Here is a 20161-nt window from a genome sequence, read left to right on the forward strand (position 1 = left end):
AATGGCGTTTTTCGGGGACTAAGGCCGCGCCCCCTTGGCGGGCTCTGACGTATAATGGCGTGATGTTTTTCAACGGCTATGGCGTGATGCTATCTCATTGGCGCACACGTCAGAGGCGCCCGCGCCATTGGATGTGCAGTTGCCGCAGCACAGCCAATGAGTGAGCCAGACACTCACTGTTGCTAGCTGTGCAGCTGCAAAATGCGTTTTACATTATAGGCTTCAGTAAACCGAGGAAAACTCGTTCCCTACTCTCAGGGAACTGAGGTTACGATAGTAGCGTTCTCTCAAATTCTCTCTTTCACTATAGACATATCACATAACCAACTGAATGCACTGTAGCACGATACTAGGATATTTCTTTAAAAACAGATCGTGGAGCCATTTTAATTGTCCACGATCAAAATTCGTGTGCTCAGAGCAGAGCCGTTAAACAAACGTAACGTTAGTTATAACTTAAGAACTTTTTTTCCTTAGACTTTAGCAGTTTACTGTGACAATCTCACGTGGTAACATACATAATATGGTAAACGGGGTGAAAAGGACAATATTTAGCCTATAGAAGCAAACTAACGTTAGTTAATTGACAACCTAAGTTAACTGACAACCTAACGTTACTCCGTTGTCACTCGACAAAAACATGGTCTGGATTAACAAAAAAAACAATAGGTACTGAAATACAATAATAGCAGAAAACACACACACACTATGGCAAATATTTACTGTTAAAGATAATACTCAATTTACAATTAAAACTCACCTCAGAGTCAGGAGAATTCCACTGTGAAGCCAGAAACATCCGTTAGGAAGGCAGGAAGGCGGCAAGTGATGACGACTGCAGCAGCACTAGCGCGATGACGCGATGACGTTGATTAATCAAATACGTAGTTGATGTTCGACGCATGCGCGGAATTGGATACTTTTAACACGCATATATTAATCTTTTATTTAATGTAATTTAAACAGTAATGCCGAGTTAATGATAGAAAAATAGATACTCAAATAGATATTTCATTAGACAAATTATTCTGTGATTTCAAATCAGTAGATAGCGTATTTAAACTTTATTTAAACAACGAGGGCAAAGTGTTTTGAATAGCCTAAATAACCTATGTATTATTATTATTTGTTTAATTTGTTTAATTCTCACACTCGCTGTGCTATAGTTGGCAGATTATAATAGTTGTAATAAAATATGTGCACATCCTTTTTATACCCTAAGAGATTTAATAAATTAAGATGACAAGAATAAAAATCCTGTGTCTGGTAGAATACTATACATTACAAACATCATATCCAGTAAAAAATAATAGTCTTTTTAAAGTTATATTTGTTCTTAGAGTTTTTAAGGGATCATGCGTTGTCTTGTAGACACAATCCAATGCAAATAATAGATTTTTTCTTTTTATTCCTTCTAAGCAGAGTTATAAATGGAAGGTCTTATTGAATTTCACATTCAATTTTAAAAAGCAGCCAAAACGTAATGAAAGTGGGCTACCTAAACAAAACCTGCATGGGCCCAAAGGTACAAAAGCTGTTCTGGGCCCGAATGGGCTGGCCCACAATGGGCCATCATGGGCTTAATGTGGGCAGCCCGCTAGTGTGGGCTGCTCACAGATAGCCCGCGGTGAGCCCAAAGCTGTGGGCCTCGCCTGGGCAAGCCCGCACTGGGCCTGTTTAGGTTTGGTGTGGGCTGGCCCTAGCCCACTGTGCCCGCAAAAAGCCAGCATGGGCCCCGCAGGGGCATGTTTGCACTTTGGCACGAAACGCGTTCGGTTCAAATGATTTGAGTTTATCATTTAAACTGTGAAATACATTTACACAATCTAATGTGTTGTTCTAGTTTAGAGATTTTTAACATACAGATTTGGGAGAATGTAACACATACATGTATAAATGATGTCAAGCGTTTCATAAATGTGTTTCTATCACACAGCGGTCTGTTCTTCAGCACATCTACAGAAGCAGTTTTGAATTATTTGGCATTGCAGTTTTTGCAGAGAATCTTTGTCCCGTCGGGGAAGAATCCAGCGCCGACCAGAGACACCGAACACTTAGAACACTTAAAACACGACTGATGCCACTGACGATCCTCACACGACACGTACTTCCCTTCTCCAAAACCTGACAAAAACATTGAGGAGTTTCATTTTGAGCAGCCGTTTCTAAAATCTCTATAACAACATTATCATCATTTCAGATGAACATCATTTAAATTGTTAATAAACATTGATAAGGATGCACTCTAAGAAAAGTCTGTAAAAATATGGCACAATGTGTTAATGAAGGAATATTCCGTATTGATGTTTCACAGGTGTTTTACCCGTATTTTGAATTCTGTATTGCATTGTGTTGTGATGTATGGTTAACAGAAAAGTCTGTAAACTTAACTGTAAACAGAACTTTTCTGATTTTTATGGATTTTTTTTATAGCGTTGTTCTGCTAAAGATGATTTACTCAATGTTGTTCCAAACTTATATTGCTTACTTCTGTGCAACAAAAGAAGTTCTTATAGACATAATGAAAGTGAATGGGGACTGGGGCTGTTGAGCTTTATTTAAATGACAAAAAAACCCAACATGGTTTATGCAACTTGTATGTTATGTTTAAGTCATGTTTTGCTTGACTACTTTTGTAACTTTTTTATGTGTGGAGCTTGACAGCCCCAGTCTCCATTCACTTTCATTAAATGAAAAAGAGCAACATGGACATTCTGTGTAATATCTTCTTTTGTTTTAGAAGAATGGGGTTTGGACCGACATGAGGATGAGAAAATCTAAATAAATTGATGTATTATAAATATATATATACATTTTTTAAATGGACAATTTTTATATTTAAAAAACATTTTTTATGTGCTTTTTTATGTCATATTCAACACAATTGTATGGCTAATAGTATGATTAGTGAGAATATGAAGCTCATAGTTGGAGGAAAAAAAACACCTAAATTTTATTCAAAGGTCCAAACTGAGAAAAAACATGCAATTTGTTGTTGCTGATATTTATATGCCCCATAAATGGATGAAATTCTGATTGTTTGTATTGTAAATCATTGAGATCTTTATAACAGTATAGTGGACTGCATGAAATGCATGTAAAAATCAGTTGTCACTCAATATCTTCCAATAATGTCTTAGTTAGATGATATTTAAATGCTTAGTTTTATGATCAAATCTCTGTAGTTTTTATTGTGGGAGGCAAAACGTATAATGCAAAAAAATGATGACTGAGAGATGAACAAATAAATGTAACAAATAAAAGTTGCTTCAGTCCAGTTTATCTTGAAATATTAATAACAATATAAACGTTATTCTTACATTTACTTAAAAAAATCAAGATTTCACAGCAAAAAGACACGTGAATCACGACCTGAAGCGGGACGTTATAGTTAAATTTACACTAAAAGGCCTTTTACTTGCTAAAATGTATAAACTATCACTCATACAATAGATGGCATGTAGTAGATTGTGTACAAGTTTTCAGCAAAGTTTTGATAATGTTTTAGAAATGTGTGTATCAAATATGATACACTAAGGTTAAAACATATAAACAGTGAGATATTTGATATTGATATTTGAGTTAGATATTATATTCTCATAGGTCATGACCCAGTAGATGAGAGACTCTTGAGTCCTGATGAACAAGCAGAACTTTATTCAAACACACTCAACAGCCTCCAAACACACGACCCTGTTTATGTGACAACTGTCTCTTGTTTCTGACAGTGTTTCTGTTATCAGCTGAAGGAACTGCTAATGAAGAGCGCTCTTGTTATAAGGACACATTAACACACACTGACCTGTGATGGGTTTGTCGCAGGCGGCACATTTTTGGGCGTACAGGTTACTGAAGCACTTCACACAGAACGGATGAAGTGCTTCAGAAAAGGCTTTCTTGTGAAAGTTGTGAAAGGCTGTCCGGCCAGCTGGACTTTACAACCCGAACACAAGAAACATTCTTTATGCCAGGGCTCGTCTCTGTACGTAACGCCACCCTGAACCAAGATCTGGAAGAGACAAGACCAAACACACTGTCATTCACTGCGTACAACTTAACGAGGTTGGCAGTGGAAAAAAAGCAGAAAATACTCAGTTTTAGATTAATGTGTGTAGTTTACACTCTTAAAAATAAAGTTTTCAAAGGGGGTTTTCACAGTGAAAAAAAGAACATTTGCCAAAGAACATTTCAGTGAACAATTCTGAAGGCAAAGACAGAGTAAAAAAAATAGAGTAAAATTTTAACAGTAATAAATATCACCATACTTCCTGTGATTGATTACATTAATAATGCCAAACATTTTTGTAAGTTTTTTTTGAAATATTATGTTTAAATATGCAAATGAGGTATTTTCTAATTAACTATGCACTTATTTGCATAAACTCCAAAACAAAAATCTAAATATTGGATGAAGTCAGGTTCAAAATTCTTGTTTTATTTTGTTGACATATTAGAATTTTAGGATTTAGAATTTAGGATTTCTCTTTTTATCACTCCATAAATCAGCCAATACTGTCAATAAATACATTTTCACCATGTTTTTAGGAATAAATTGTTGTAACATATCAGGCAAATGATATATGAACAAACCTCTCTGTAAAAACCTTCAGAATATAGATATGAATAAAACTGTAAAGTTTGGTGTGTGTAAGTGCTACTGAACTGGAGGAGAAAAAAAAAACATTTTAAAAAAGCAACCTTTAAAGATATGAATTGTAATTTAAATCTAGAGATGCAAATATATATAGTGCCATAAAGTAAACACTTAAAAGTGTATTTTGGATTTTTTGTTTCCACTAGTCTGAAACAATATGATATGAAAAGCCAGTCTATTGAAAATTGACCAGTGCATGAAAACAACACTTTTTTTTTTGCCTGTAGTGTCTTGCTTTAAAACAACACTAGATCACATGAAAACAACACGTGAGATCATGAGACCATTCTCATACAGTGACACTCACAGTGTGAATATTATATGAGCTCATTGTGAATTCAAAATGTTGAGCCGGTTGAGAGGAAAAAGTCAAATGTCGGTCACTGGGGAACATTATAGTTCCTGTTTCTCGAAAAATGTGGACACTGCAGGATTTGTTAGCAAACCGTTTGTGCTGTACAGTTGTGTTCTGGACTCAGCGTGGAATTGTTACACTGGAGAAATGGTGGGTGGTCACTTTAATTGCATTTCACATACGCTCATATGATATTATAATGCTAATATGCACTGTGGCCTGGCCCTGTGTTAGCAGAGTACTGTCACATGACCAGGTACATGTGAACCATCCATCTTACCAGCTCATGTGTAGAGTCACCTGACTTCAGAAATCACACCAGTAATCAAACATATTGCTCTCTGTGTTTCAGGATGTCGAGTCTTTTCAAGGGGAAAAAGAAATAGAGGTTAAGAAGTGAAAAAGAGTCACCAAAACCACACCAGAAACTGAATGCATCCGTCAAATAGAAATATTTGTGTCAAATGTCAACACCTGAAAAGAATACAAAATAAACAAGAAAACTGAATTTTTGAAATACTTTGTTGATGGAAATAAAATATGAACTTCTACATGATGTTTGTGATATATCTGACCAATATTAGAGGAATTTTAGATCACAGTAAACTCACTAAACTAACAGAATGAGAGTTTAACACAATGACTTTACAGTGGTCTCTCATACTGAACTCACAGTTTGAGCGCACAGTGAGTGAGCTTTGAGGTTACACTTTTAGCTCACTGTGACCTCACATCGACCACAGTGAGTATCCTGGGATGAAGAGATCACATCGACCACAGTGAGTCTCCTGGGATGGAGAGATCACATCGACCACAGTGAGTATCCTGGGATGCTGAGATCACATCGACCACAGTGAGTATCCTGGGATGCTGAGATCACATCGACCACAGTGAGTATCCTGGGATGCTGAGATCACATCGACCACAGTGAGTATCCTGGGATGGAGAGATCACATCGACCACAGTGAGTATCCTGGGATGGAGAGATCACATCGACCACAGTGAGTATCCTGGGATGGAGAGATCACATCGACCACAGTGAGTATCCTGGGATGGAGAGATCACATCGACCACAGTGAGTATCCTGGGATGGAGAGATCACATCGACCACAGTGAGTATCCTGGGATGGAGAGATCACATCGACCACAGTGAGTATCCTGGGATGGAGAGATCACATCGACCACAGTGAGTATCCTGGGATGGAGAGATCACATCGACCACAGTGAGTATCCTGGGATGGAGAGATCACATCGACCACAGTGAGTATCCTGGGATGCTGAGATCACATCGACCACAGTGAGTATCCTGGGATGGAGAGATCACATCGACCACAGTGAGTATCCTGGGATGGTGAGATCACATCGACCACAGTGAGTATCCTGGGATGGAGAGATCACATCGACCACAGTGAGTATCCTGGGATGGAGAGATCACATCGACCACAGTGAGTATCCTGGGATGGTGAGATCACATCGACCACAGTGAGTATCCTGGGATGGAGAGATCACATCGACCACAGTGAGTATCCTGGGATGCTGAGATCACATCGACCACAGTGAGTATCCTGGGATGGTGAGATCACATCGACCACAGTGATTATCCTGGGATGGAGAGATCACATCGACCACAGTGAGTATCCTGGGATGCTGAGATCACATCGACCACAGTGAGTATCCTGGGATGGAGAGATCACATCGACCACAGTGAGTATCCTGGGATGCTGAGATCACATCGACCACAGTGAGTATCCTGGGATGGAGAGATCACATCGACCACAGTGAGTCTCCTGGGATGGAGAGATCACATCGACCACAGTGAGTATCCTGGGATGGAGAGATCACATCGACCACAGTGAGTATCCTGGGATGGTGAGATCACATTGTTGACTGGAAGAAGAAGTGATGCAAATCGAAAGATCCCGCTGACCTTGGTTTGTATAAATCCCTCCTCTCGAGCTTCTCTGCTAATGTCTCTCTACTGCTAAAATAACTCACTACCACAACAAAATGAACAATTCTTCTGACTTTTCAAAACCCTCCTCGTCCCTCGTAACAGGGCACACAGTAAAACTCGCTCTTATCTGGGATGAACGACTGTCCGCCGATGGGCTTCTCACAGCCGCAACAAACACAACATTCCTCGTGCCACGAGCAGCCTCCGTACTCCAGCCGCTTAGAGCCGGAGAGATCCACATCAGTTCAAACTAACTGTACAACACTTCATCTACAGTGAGAGAGAGCAAAGCAACATGACAAAACCATTTTTAACTTCATGTAAGTGTGCAGGTGCTGCTTTTTAGACACTTTTCCGTGTTGTTTATTTATTTTATTTTATTTTAGTGAGTTAACTACAAGAAGATTTGTGTTAGTGAACTGATTGTGTCCACCGGCTATCGGTTTCTTCTGTTTGTTTGTCTCACCTCCCTAATAGCCTCGGTGTGGATTGGGCCCATAGGATAGACTAGCCCACCGGGATCTAGCCTGCTTTCCTCAGAGTGTTTCACCCATTTGGAGCCGATGTGTGCAGTGTAATGCTGTGAAGTGTGTGTCTTTTGAAATAGCTCATGGTTGCCGTGTTATGTGAGCTGAGTTTGTAGTGTTCGTTCTACTCTAAAGTGGTGTGCCTTAGCTCACGTGTGGTATTGAAACCTAGGTCTGGTCAAGCTTGTATTCCGGTGGCCCCCCCACCTGTGGCTTATCCCTATGTTAAATGATGGATTTGTGTGTTATTTATTGACAACCAAAAGCGACTCATTTTTAACTAAGATAAAATAAAGATTGTATCTTTTTACTTTGCTATGCACTTCGTAGAGGCAACCACCCTCCGCTTTGCGTCGGGTGGTTCTTCGCCTCTACGTCGTGCATTAAAATCCTTTAATGCATGGCTAGCCGTGGATTATCCCTTACTTATTTTTTTACAGATGTTCGCTATACTGTCTGTGTTAATGAAAATAAATTTACATCTGTATCCCAACTGCTATTGTCAGCTCAAGCTACTGTCAAATGTGCATTTCCAAGAGACAAAACATGTAATATTATTAATACATGCTGTATCGTGTGTTGGTGCCACTGGTCTCAAATATTCTAGAGCCCTGTCCAATCTGCCGCCGTTAAAAAAAAAAAGTCTGGACACCCCTGCTTTAAAATTTAATTGTCTCCCCTTTTCACTTCTAATCCCAGTGTTTACTGGAATCTTTAAAGTAAAAGTAAGGTAAATACTATATTGTATAGTGACAAAATGACTGAAATAATTGAAATATTATCACTCAATGCTAAAGTTAATGAACATTTCTAAGGCAAGGTATATATATAGGCTATATATATATATATATTGTTGAAAGTAATTTTTAAAGCTTTTACATTTTTATGTTTCCTTTTGATGTTAGATTGTTGAAAGGTGAGTAGAATAATTATCTGTAGCCAGTTTAAAAAATATATGATTGCGTTCATAAAGCGAGCCTTTCACTGATTGTTAACAGTTTAACGGAAGTCACTGCTGCGCAAAGCATCATGGGGCCTGTAGGAAGAAGGTGGATAACTGATAACAGCTTCACTGTGAGAGAATGGCGGCCTCTACTGGAGACTTCAGAAAAATACTGCTTCTTCATTTTAAAATAGAAATGTGCAACACATTAAAGGTTTTATTTAAGAAAACAAGAGTACATATAACCATACATGTCAGGGGTAAAGAAGAAAAAAAAAAGAGAAAAAAGAGAAAAGGAAGGCGTTTTACAGAAAACACTTGTACCTGTCAAACAGCTGTGAAGTTTTTCTAGCTTTTAGGATTTTACTTTTGGATATTGTTTCTAAATATATTTCAACATCAATTTTAAAATGTTAAAAATTTGGTAGGCTATTTTTCCATTCCATTTGACTTTATGAATATAGTAACGGGCAATTATAACAATTAAATCAAATATAAACAAAATATTTGTATCACCCTCAATTGAACAACATTTAAACATAACATCAATTTCTTCAAAGTTAACAAGAGTCATAACTTTTCTTTGCAAGTAATTACTGAGTTCTTATGACTTATGTCTTATGACTATACATACGAGTCCATGAGAGTAATGCTTGTTTGTGGAAACTTGCAAGTTTAATGGGTATTTTGTTAACATAAAAATCACATTTCAGAATCAATTCTATACCACCTACTTTTTGAAAGATAAATTAGCTACTGTATACCATATACTTTGCTTATTTTTTAAATCATTTTGGAGCCATTTTATTTTAAATATCATGTTAGAGGTCTTAAAATCCAAAACATTCAATCCTCCTTCAATTTTTGACCTACAAATATTTTCTTTTTTAATATAATGTGATTTGTTCTTCCAAATAAATGTAGAGTTTGTAAGAGTTTGGAGTCTATCATTTTAATAAGGGGGGAACACTTGAGCATTATAAACCAACCTGGACAAACCCTCAGCTTTAACCAATAACACACGACCAGTGAAAGAGAGATCTCTCATCAGCCAAGAATTCAGTTTCTTTTCAAATGATTGAATGATGGAAGTTTAAATCATTCCTGACCTCCTCATTTTTTGATATCTTAATACCCAAATATTTGACAACTTCTTTCACGGGAATATTGCATACTGCGGTAAAGTCACAGGAACCTAGAGCCATAAGCTCACATTTATTAATATTTAGGGAAAGACCAGATACAGATGAAAATAACTGCAGACACTTCATTGCTTTTTCAGCGTCAGTCTCTTAAGAAAAGAGGAGCGTCATCAGCTCATTGTGTGCATTTCATTTCTGTATCTTCTATTTTGATACCACGAAAAATGTCTTTCTTAATATGAATGGCCATAATTTGTGTAGCCAACAAAAAAAGCAATGGACTAATAGGGCAGCCCTGTCAAATCCTTTTAATTTTGAATCTATGAGAAGTTCCATATGACAATTTTACAGAGATATTAATCTTATTATATAGGGTTCTGATTACTTTTTGAAATTTGTTCCCAAATCCGAAAAATTAAGAGTTTTAAAAATAAAGTCATGTTCAAATATCGAAGGCCTTGTAAAAATCGACAAACAGAATAAAACTATTTTCATTAATAATTTCAGTATTATCTATAATATCTAACACAAGTCTTGTTATATAATAATATACAAATAGTATTACAAATATGTCTTTCTTTTTATAAAACCTGACTGCGCCTCATCAATAATAAATTCTAATCCTAACTTTTACATTTCAGTGAATATGGAAGCAATAATTTTACTGTCATTATTAATTAAGGTAATAGGTTGCCAATAGATGGAATTAAGGATATTAGACCTTGTGTCATGGAGGGCAAAACCCCTGATCAACAGATTCTTTAAAGACCATTAACAGAAATTCAGCTAGATCGTCTAGACATCATTACCGGGGGACTTGTTTAATTTAAGTTTTTTTTATAGCTGTTCTTATCTCTAAAATGGATACTTCCTTATCAAAGAGCTTTAAATTGTCAATCGATACGATCTATATTATGTTTTAGGGGCTTTACAAAATCATCTATTGTGTCTACAGAACATTCACTGCTGGAATATAGTTTACCATAAACATTTGAAACGTATTTTGGAATAATAATAGAGTCCTGTGTTTCATGGTCATTAATATTAAGCTTTCTAATAGATGTATACTCTCCATTCCTTTTCTCCAAATTATAAAAGTATCTGGAATTAGTTTCCCCTTCCTCTAACTAACGTCTTTGTGATCTAACAAATGTTCCTTTTGCCTTGATTATATATAATTTATCTAACTCAGCCTGCAGATTCATTAACAAATTAGAATTCCCATCAGTATTATTATTAGTGATGTTAAAAAAAGCTCTAATGATTTCCTCTTCCTTTGACTTGTTAGACTTTGCAACTTCTTTGCCTTTATCAATTGCACTAAATCTAATCTGAAACTTCATAAACTCCCAAGTTTTACATTTGTTCGCTTAGCTTGATTCCAATATGTTTGTATTATCTTCTTAATTTCATGTTGAAAACTATCGATTTCCAATAATTTACTTTTAGTTTCCAATAAGTCTTAGAGATTATTCCTTTTAATGAGAAGATAAATCATTATGTGATCAGACAATATCGATGGTTCAATTGATACTCTGTTTGTATTTTGTTCTAATGAATTAGAAATTAACCAAAGATCGATTCTTGACTGTTTAGATTTATCCCTATTACTCCATGTGTACTCTTTCAAATGTGGGTGTTTATATCTCCATATATCAATTACCCCTAAATTCTCACAAAATATAGATAGCTCTGAATCGCCTGTATATGATCTTATTGGAATAGGAATTCTATCCATCTTAACATCTGGGACAATATTAAAGTCCCCACCTAGAATCATTTGAAGATCATGACATTTCTTTCTTACTTTCATTTTCAATATCAGAGAACAAATCAACATTATATTTTTTAATATTTGAGGCATATACAGTACCTAACAAAAACATTTTCCCATCGATGGATGCTGTTAGACAACACATGAAATACATGTAGGAGGAGCTCTGACATCACTCTCTGACATCACTCTCTGACATCACTGTAGTTCAGAGAGAGATTCAGAGAAAGTGAAACTAACTTGATCAACAACAATATGGACTCCTGAAACGATCAACCTCTTTAAACTACAGAATATGTATTGATCCGTTCAAAGAGTCTTGTGGACACATCTGATCCTCACAGGTAAGAGATAGAAATATAAGAGAGATTGTGCTGAACAGGTTTCTAATGGAAGTGAACTGGTTTAGTAGGTTTATGTCAAACTGGAATAAGTAGAACAGAACCAGGTTTAAGCATATCAAATACTCAACTATTTTAGTTGTTCACTGAAATGGTATCAGAATTGTATTTAAATATGTCATTTGATTGGTTGTAAAGAAACGTTTGGTGTTTCTGTCATTTTGTCACATGGCAGTAAGACTAAAGAAACAGGAAGTAAATGACCTGCAGATTCACTGAACACAAACCTGCTAAACTGCAGATGAAAATCACGTTTATAATAAACTAGATTAAAACTACACTTGACTATATAATGTATTTTGTGAAGAAATGTATATGTATATAGTTTTGTTGGAAATTATATCACTTGTAGTTAGGGTCAAAAGTTCAGTTGAGTTCTCAAAAGTTATCAAAAGAGCAGGTCAAAGTTCAGTTCTGTAAGTTAACAAACCAATTTGATATAAATTATAAATTTGACTTGAAATAATATTATGATGAATAATTAAAACTAAGCCGGACTCGAGGTAAGATTTCATTTAAACCTCAGTGACTAAATACACATTAGGAGCAAATATAGGCTTAGATATTTCTTATAAGTTCTTTGATCATTCAATAACATTTCTATTCTTGAAAACGAAGAGGGAAGAACAATGGCAGAATCTTCACCAACATCAACACAAGCAAGAAAAACCAGGAGATGGAGTATTGACGATTTACCTCCATGTAAGTCAATAAACAAAAAATAAAAAAAGAAGAATGAATTAGTGCTTGAATAAATTTCACTCTTCTCATATAATATTTAATATGTAGTTCAGGAGTGTACAGCAGCAGATAATAAAATCATTTCAAATCAAGATTTCAAATCAATATTGCTCCTTCGTGTATTTATTTATTTGGTACAGTAAGTGTTCGTGTAATGAGCTTCACATTAGGGTTCTGATCAGCTTAGTCTGGGTTCATTTTGCAGTAATGACCAGCTGACTGTACATGATCTCTAATATATTTGAGTTTCTTCAAAGACGTCACTCTTTGTCTCTAGACATTCTTTACATTCAACCAACTTCATGAGGTGCATCATGGGATTCTTTATAAACAGTATTAAATGAGCCCATTTATAATAATAAGGCTAATAATAATAATAATTATTGTTGTTTAAGTCCTTCAAGCAAAAGCCATTAAATCAAAAAGTCAAATGTGTTTCCAAACTTTAGACTAGTAGTGAAGGTGATTTATCTTCATCATTTCTCTCTCCAGTGATGTCTTCCTCCAGCGGTCCACTGACTGAGGAGCTTCAGTGCTCTATATGTCTGGACGTGTTCACTGATCCAGTCAGCACTCCATGTGGACACAACTTCTGCAAGACCTGTCTGAATAAGTGCTGGGACAACAGCCAGACCTGCAACTGTCCATATTGTAAAGAAACATTCAAGCACAGACCTGATCTCAAGATTAACACCACACTCCGAGAAGTTGTAGTTCACTATAAAAAGAAAAGTCCTGAGAAAAAAGCTGAAGTTCTGAAAAAAGCTGAAGTTCTGTGTGACGTCTGTGAGGAAAGAAAGCTGAAAGCCCTGAAGTCGTGTCTGGTGTGTCAGATCTCTTACTGTGAAACTCACCTGGAGCCTCATTTGAGAGTGGCAGGTTTAAAGAAACACAAACTGATCAATCCTGTGAGTAATCTGGAGGAATATATATGTCAGAAACATGAGAGACCTATGGAGCTGTTCTGTAGAGATGATCAGACATGTGTGTGTCCGATGTGTGACGTGACAGACCACAAGAACCACAACACTGTTCCTTTAGAAGAGGAGAGTGAAGAGAAGAAGGTAGAAGTTACTGACAAACTGATTTTAAATGGCTCTTATCACGAGGAATCACATGTTCTTTAATATAAATGAATCAGTTATGAAAACATATTGTGTGTTGTTCTCTGTCTATAGACTCAACTGATGAAGACACAGAAAGACACACAGCAGATGATCCAGGACAGAATCAAGAAGATTCAAGACGTCAAACACTCAGCAGAAGTCAGAAAAGTGAGTTTAAATTAATTTAATTAAATGAATTTTAATATCTATCATTGTTTATTGAATTGTTGTATAAAAGCAATTTCACACTCACAGTCACACTGCTGGTCTGAATATCGACACGTCTGTGATTCCCTGATCACTTAGTAAAGTAATAACACATCTCTCCTCAACAACACACATGATTTGAGGAATCATTCAGTGCAAACGGGGCAGAATGAGGGATTTTGAAAACCGGCTAAAAACACTGAAGTATGAGAAATAATAACTCTGATTCTTCTCTTAACAAACGCCACTAATAATGTGTTGATTGTCCTGGTTGAGCAGAGAAACACAGAGAAGGAGAAAGCAGCCCGTGTGGAGCTCTTCACTGATCTCATCCGCTCCATTGAGAGATGTCAGACTGAACTGCTGGAGATGATGGAGGAGCAGCAGAAAGCAGCAGAGAAACAGGAGGAAGAGCTCATTGAAGAGCTGGAGCAGGAGATCACTGAGCTAAAGATGAGAAACACTGAGCTGGAGCAGCTCTCACACACTGAAGATCACCTCCACCTCCTACAGGTCAGTCAACATCTCTCTGATCAATGATAATGCAGTATATGACACCATAACACTCCCCATGCTGAAGGATTTCTCCTCTCTCCTGCTGTAGATTTACTCATCCCTGTGCAGCTCTAGAAACACCAGGAACTGGTCTGAGATCAGTGTGAAGACTGATGAGAGTCTGGAGACTCTGAGGAGAGCTCTGACTAAACTGCAGGACTCTCTACAGGAGAAACTCACGCTACCTGGTACAGCAATATCAAACACACCGTACAGATACATATATTTATCATCTTTTAATATCAGTAATGAAGAATGAGTCTGTTAAAGCTGAAATAAGAGAAGTGTGTGATCATGTGTTTGTGTCTCATTATCATCACATGTTTTTAAGAAAATCTAATTAATAGGCATTATGGGTTTAAGAGGTACATTTTATCCTTCATTATATCAGGCCTAAAGCTTAAACTTTAAAATCGTTAAAGTTTTTTTTATTCCTTTTTTAGCTTGTTTGCCCTCCAAAAATACAGTATGATGAAATATTGAGATGAATAACATTAGCCACAAAAATAACATATTGATTCTCTAAATATCAGCAGAGAAACATTGATCAGATAAAACATGATGTTGTTCACAATTCTTTAAATATAACCTTAAATCTTGTCTATAATTCACACATAAACATGTCAAAGATCTGATGGTGTTTTATTGTCATTAGTCTCTACAGAACTGAAGAGGAGACAGCAGTATGCAGGTACAGTGTGCTGTCTGCACTACACTAGATTACATTCAGATACTCACAGCTTCATCACTGACCGACAGTATGATTAAACACTGATTACATATTACACACATCATCACTAAATATCTGTATTGTGAATTTGTGATTTATATTCTCTGTTTTCTCAGTGGATGTGACTCTGGATCCTGATACAGCTAATCCATATCTCATCCTGTCTGATGATGGAAAACAAGTGAGACATGGAGACATTAGACAGAAACTCCCAGACAAACCAGAGAGATTTGATAAAAGTGCAAATGTCCTGGGAAAGGAGGGATTCTCCTCAGGGAGATTTTATTTTGAGGTGCAGGTGAAGGGAAAGACTGAATGGTATTTAGGAGTGGCCAGAGAATCCATTAACAGGAAGGGATCGATCACACTGACTCCCAGTAATGGATACTGGACTGTGGCTCTGAGGAATGAGAATGAATATAAAGCCTGTGAGGATCCTCGTGTCTCTCTGTGTGTGAGAGTGAAGCCGCAGCGGGTCGGTGTGTTTGTGGATTATGAGGAGGGTCTGGTCTCCTTTTATGATGTGGAGTCCAGCTCTCATCTCTACTCTTTCACTGATCAGTCTTTCACTGGGAAACTCTATCCATATTTTAACCCGTGCCTTAATGCTGGAGGTAAAAACTCAACTCCACTGATCATCACACCTGTCAAACACAATAAATGAATTTACAGCCCTAATATGAAATACACAATGAAAATGATTTATATAATTACAAATCTAAACGTTTTGCTATATTTTCATAATTTGTTGTTAAATTTATAAATTGTTAAAATCTATAATTCTAGCTATAATTTCAAATTATATTGTGAAAATATAATGCTTGTTTAACAATTTTATGTTCAACTTTTCATAATTATTCATGCCATTGTTTTCTCCCATCTCAACCTGACAAAGTGAAAGTGTCTGTATTTTTGTTTTTATATACATCAAAATAAACCAAACTATGATAAAATGTAAAAAGAGAAGAAGACAAAGTAGAAGAAGAAGACAAAGTAGAAGACGAAGAAGAAGACGACAAAGTAAAAGAAGAAGAAGAAGACAAAGACGAAGAAGAAGACGAAGAAGAAGACAAAGTAGAAGAAGACGACAAAGTAGAAGAAGAAGAAGAAGACAAAGTAGAAGAAGAAGACGAAGAAGAAGAAGAAGAAGAAGAAGAAGATGAAGAAGAAGAAGATGAAGACAAAGAAGAAGAAGAAGAAGAAGAAGAAGAAGAAGAAGAAGAAGAAGAAGACGAAGAAGAAGAAGACATTGTAGGTCTATTACCAAGTTACCATGTCAAATGTTTGCCCCATTGCAGGTAGGCCCGCCCTCACGTGATACCGATTGGTCGATAGATGAGCTTAAATCTGATTGGCTAAAGAGTATGACTCATCTGTGTAGGAGGAGTTCGCTGCCAGGAAAGTCTCAAAAACACACACACACACACACACACACACACACACCTATTTTTGCAGTCTATGACACACACACAAATCCAAGGCGATTCACACGTGAATGATGATTTGCACATTCACATTCAAGGATAAACTCGTACATTTTAAACATTCAAAGGTTTTTGTGCACCGTTGTTTATCTATGAATTCTGTTTTGCATTTGTGAAATGTATTTTATGAATATATACTTTTATTTTGCGCATGTGAATTGTTTTTTGTGGATGTATATTTTTTTCACGCACGTTCTATATTGGAATATGTGGTGAGCTGGAACCTGCTTATGTTACGCAGTACCGCGAACATCCAATAGGAAAATTCAACTGCAGTAGCCACCGTTCAACCTGAAGAGGGCAGCACTCAGACGTTTTTACACCATATATTGTAGAATTAAAACACTTTATACCCAAATGTCAAAAAAAGTTACTCGAATTAATGAACAGCACTAATAAAGCCCCATTCTTACAGATCATTAACTAAAAAAAGTTGGCTTAGGGTTTAGTTACCCTTTAAGTCCACTATTCTTAATGAATTTTATTCTTTATTATTTGACCAGATCCTTGTTTTACGTTTAATAAATTGCAGATTGTAAATTCATTGCATATGTTCTGTAGTTCTCTTTGTAGTTCATTCCTTTCCTGTTTAGGACAAAATAACAACACATGATCAACTTCACTTGGCATATTTCACATTATCCTGTACTGTGTTTTCCTATTGAGTTAAGTTTTGTATGGCCCATCTTTAGTCTTAATGAAATTATCTGATCTTCCCTACTTAAGTTTTGTATAATTTTACTTTGTCTTACCATGTTTTGTATATTAAAACAATTGTCTTCCAGTTTTACAGTTTTTCCAATTTCATTGCCATATCCGATTGCAAGCTTCTTTAATTATAGCTTTTCCCTTCTTCCTACTTAAAGAAACTGTTGAACACCCCCAGAACACTATACAACACCGACACGTGTCACATGGGGTCATTCTGTGATACTTTTTTTTTGTCTTTTAAAGATAGTAAACCAGACTCTCTCTCTCTGTGTGTGTGTGTGTGTGTGTGTGTGTGTGTGTGTGTGTGTGTGTGTGTGTGTGTGTGTGTGTGTGTGTGTGTGTGTGTGTGTGTGTGTGTGGTGAGGTTGTGCTGAGGTTGTGCTGTGACAATGATTAAACATTTTTGCTCAATATTTAAAGTGTTCATTGCTGTTTTCAGGCTAAAACATGCTCCTTTACACCTTGTATGAACTAGTGATTAATAAAGGACCAGAAGCATTATTCTTAAACATAAATAAATCTGGATTATGCAAACAAAAGACAGTGGAATTAATGACAGAATTCAGAAAATAGAAAATAATAATTACAGTAATTAAAGACAGCATGTAATGTTACATAAATCTTTTATTGACATTTGCCTTTAAACATTATTGTAAAAATGCAGGTTATAGAAAAGACGTGTGTGGTTTCTATAGCAACAGACTGTAAATATATTGCTTTGAATCTGTGTTTTTTTAACATTAAGTCTTATATTCAGAGCATATCTATATTTACATTTGCAGATTACAACAACACCCCATAAATGTTCATAATCTCAGTGGCTTTCTGTCCTGCTTTTGGCGACGGCAGGTCAGTCCAGTTTCTTCCCTATTCAAATCCATTCCAGCACAAGATCAGCCACAATCCACAAGCTTTAGGAGAACAGCGAACCTCAAAATACTTCATTTACCCGAGAGAATCTCACAAAAACTGTCAGAAATGACCAAGTTAAGACTCGATCTGAAGATCTAGTCTGACCAAATTAGTTAGGGCTAGCCCAGTCTACTTTCTTATGTTACTTAAAGTTATGACCAGTCTTGAGGTAAAAAATGAGATGATTAACTTGTAGGTCATATTTCACCCAGCCATGGTCATATATATATATATATATATATATATATTTTTTTTTTTACAAAAAAGATCAAAACGGCATAAATATGATTCATATATTTTATAATCACATAAATAAAATTAAATAGGTTTTAAGTACCTAAATAAAAAATGCTCACTTACTGCAAATAATAAAAAATAATAACTAAAACTAATTAAAATTTTGAAGCATACATCATGGTAGTATTTGTTGTACTGAATATAATTTGATAAAATGAAATAAATGTAAACAATAAATAAAATAAAGGATGTTTCTCATGTATGACTCCTGACATTTTTTGTGAGATTCACCAAATCATCGGACAGCCAATGTTTTATCATCATCATTTCTGTCTGTTCTGCACATCTGGAAACATCCCGTCAAACACAAAATAACACAAGTGCTATAGATATATACCAACAAAAGCTCTGTGTCGTCTATCACAGGACGTTCAGGTGAGATGTTCGCACGTCTGTGAACAAAATGTGTCAGTGTGGAAACAGATGAAGCTCAGATTCAGACGTCTGTGGCCTAAAAACTCGGATTCTTTCCTGAGCTCTTCATTTACAAATCCATAATTCCCTTTAATCAAACAAATCGAGAAATCAAGTGATGTAATCAACTCAGATTTTGGCATCAAATCCCATTTTAGAAGTAGTTTTGTTCTGTGCACTGGATCGCATCACGGCAGAACAGATCGGGGTTCAAGGCTTTTATAAAACATTTCACAATATTAAAATCCTCTCATATTGCATTGCTCTCCCATAATAGTGCTTGGCACAGAAACGTGTGTTTGCAAATGACCCAACTTATTTTTCTTTACATTTACAAACGTATATACATTCTTACACGATAATGTACAAACAAAGATGTAAGTGCAAATACAATATGCATGCATGTCACTTTAAAATCTCGTTCAAACTGAAACGAGTTTCACACCAGAGCTTCAGAACTGCAAATATAAACGACTGTATCCAAACGAGAGCGAGTGAAGGGCAAAAACTGCACGAAACGAACATCTTCAAGAGCCTCGACCACCGAACGGACCAAGAAATAATGATGTGAAATAATACTGTCAGGTCACTGTAGAAATTACACTTCAGAAAAGCTTCAGTCACCGGCGTGTCGTGGGAAAGACTGGCTGTGTCACATCTGGACTGAGCTCAAACTGGAAACATTAAATAATATGAGGAAACTCAACATCATCATAACAAGATTCAGTAGAAAGTGAGTACTTGGCCCTATATGACATCATCATGACCTTTGACACCAGTTGTGTTTGTTCGTTCAGTCTGAGTTTACACTGTAGGGCCGGGCGATATACGCTTTGTTTATAAAATATCACATATTTATAAAATGAAGCAACATTGTGATGATTTTATTTGGCCATTGAGTTTCTTCTCTGATTCTTTTCCATGAAATCTCGAGTCTCAGTCTTTTATATGTTAATATTGCTTTTAATGTACTGTTATATTTATACATGTTGTTGTTTTTTCTTGATTTTTACTGTATTTTTCTTCTTGCATTAAACATTTTCAATGTAACCGGCAACAGTTTCTATTTGGTTGAAATTACTAAAAGAAATCAGCCTTCAAATCTATTTCAGAGCAAATATATAAATACTAATAAATACCGAACATGTTCAAAAGGCTGAAAAAAATTATATTTATATAGGCCTATTATATATATATATTTTTTTTTAAATCAAAATATTAAAATATCGCCCAGCCCTAACTGTCCAAGTAATA

General features: G+C 36.1%; 2 protein-coding genes and 1 pseudogene across 6 annotated transcripts in view; 1 reads left to right on the forward strand and 2 right to left on the reverse strand.

Moving 5' to 3' along the window:
• Nucleotides 1-1952: 1952 nt before the first annotated feature.
• Nucleotides 1953-7205, reverse strand: LOC311300152 (four and a half LIM domains protein 3-like; annotated as a pseudogene). Its single transcript has 3 exons — nucleotides 7008-7205; nucleotides 3803-4009; nucleotides 1953-2124 (listed from the first exon to the last, which is right to left on the reverse strand). The product of its transcript is annotated as a four and a half LIM domains protein 3-like (transcript).
• A 4344-nt stretch (nucleotides 7206-11549) lies between these two features.
• LOC311299491 (E3 ubiquitin-protein ligase TRIM39-like) lies at nucleotides 11550-17357 on the forward strand. Of its 4 annotated transcripts, none has more exons than XM_084423074.1 (8): nucleotides 11550-11693; nucleotides 12369-12452; nucleotides 12984-13555; nucleotides 13670-13765; nucleotides 14084-14317; nucleotides 14409-14547; nucleotides 15015-15050; nucleotides 15206-17357. In XM_084423074.1, the coding sequence occupies exons 2-8, from the start codon at nucleotides 12380-12382 to the stop codon at nucleotides 15751-15753; spliced, it is 1698 nt and encodes a 565-aa protein (XP_084279200.1). In that variant the 5' UTR covers nucleotides 11550-11693; nucleotides 12369-12379; the 3' UTR covers nucleotides 15754-17357. The 4 variants fall into 4 exon arrangements, with proteins under 4 accessions (XP_084279200.1, XP_084279203.1, XP_084279202.1 ...); XM_084423076.1 differs by having other exon boundaries at nucleotides 11561-11693; nucleotides 15024-15050; XM_084423077.1 differs by lacking the exon at nucleotides 12369-12452 and having other exon boundaries at nucleotides 11560-11693.
• A 2746-nt stretch (nucleotides 17358-20103) lies between these two features.
• Nucleotides 20104-20161, reverse strand: part of LOC311299513 (rap guanine nucleotide exchange factor 5-like) — a 10241-nt gene continuing 10183 nt past the window's right edge. The window contains exon 7 of the mRNA XM_084423111.1: nucleotides 20104-20161. This exon is cut by the window's right edge and continues 463 nt beyond it. The gene's annotated coding sequence lies outside the window, so the exon portion shown is untranslated.

Source organism: Rutilus rutilus (genome assembly GCF_951802725.1).
Source record: "Rutilus rutilus genome assembly, chromosome: 11".
Taxonomy (NCBI): Eukaryota; Metazoa; Chordata; class Actinopteri; order Cypriniformes; family Leuciscidae; genus Rutilus; species Rutilus rutilus.

Bases quoted from the DNA above. Each gene is read 5' to 3' on its own strand.
- LOC311299491 (XM_084423074.1), top strand. From the start codon at position 12,380: ATGGCAGAATCTTCACCAACATCAACACAAGCAAGAAAAACCAGGAGA. The intron at 12,453-12,983 runs GTAAGTCAATAA...TTCTCTCTCCAG, and splicing joins TATTGACGATTTACCTCCAT to TGATGTCTTCCTCCAGCGGT. The intron at 15,051-15,205 runs GTACAGTGTGCT...CTGTTTTCTCAG, and splicing joins GAGGAGACAGCAGTATGCAG to TGGATGTGACTCTGGATCCT.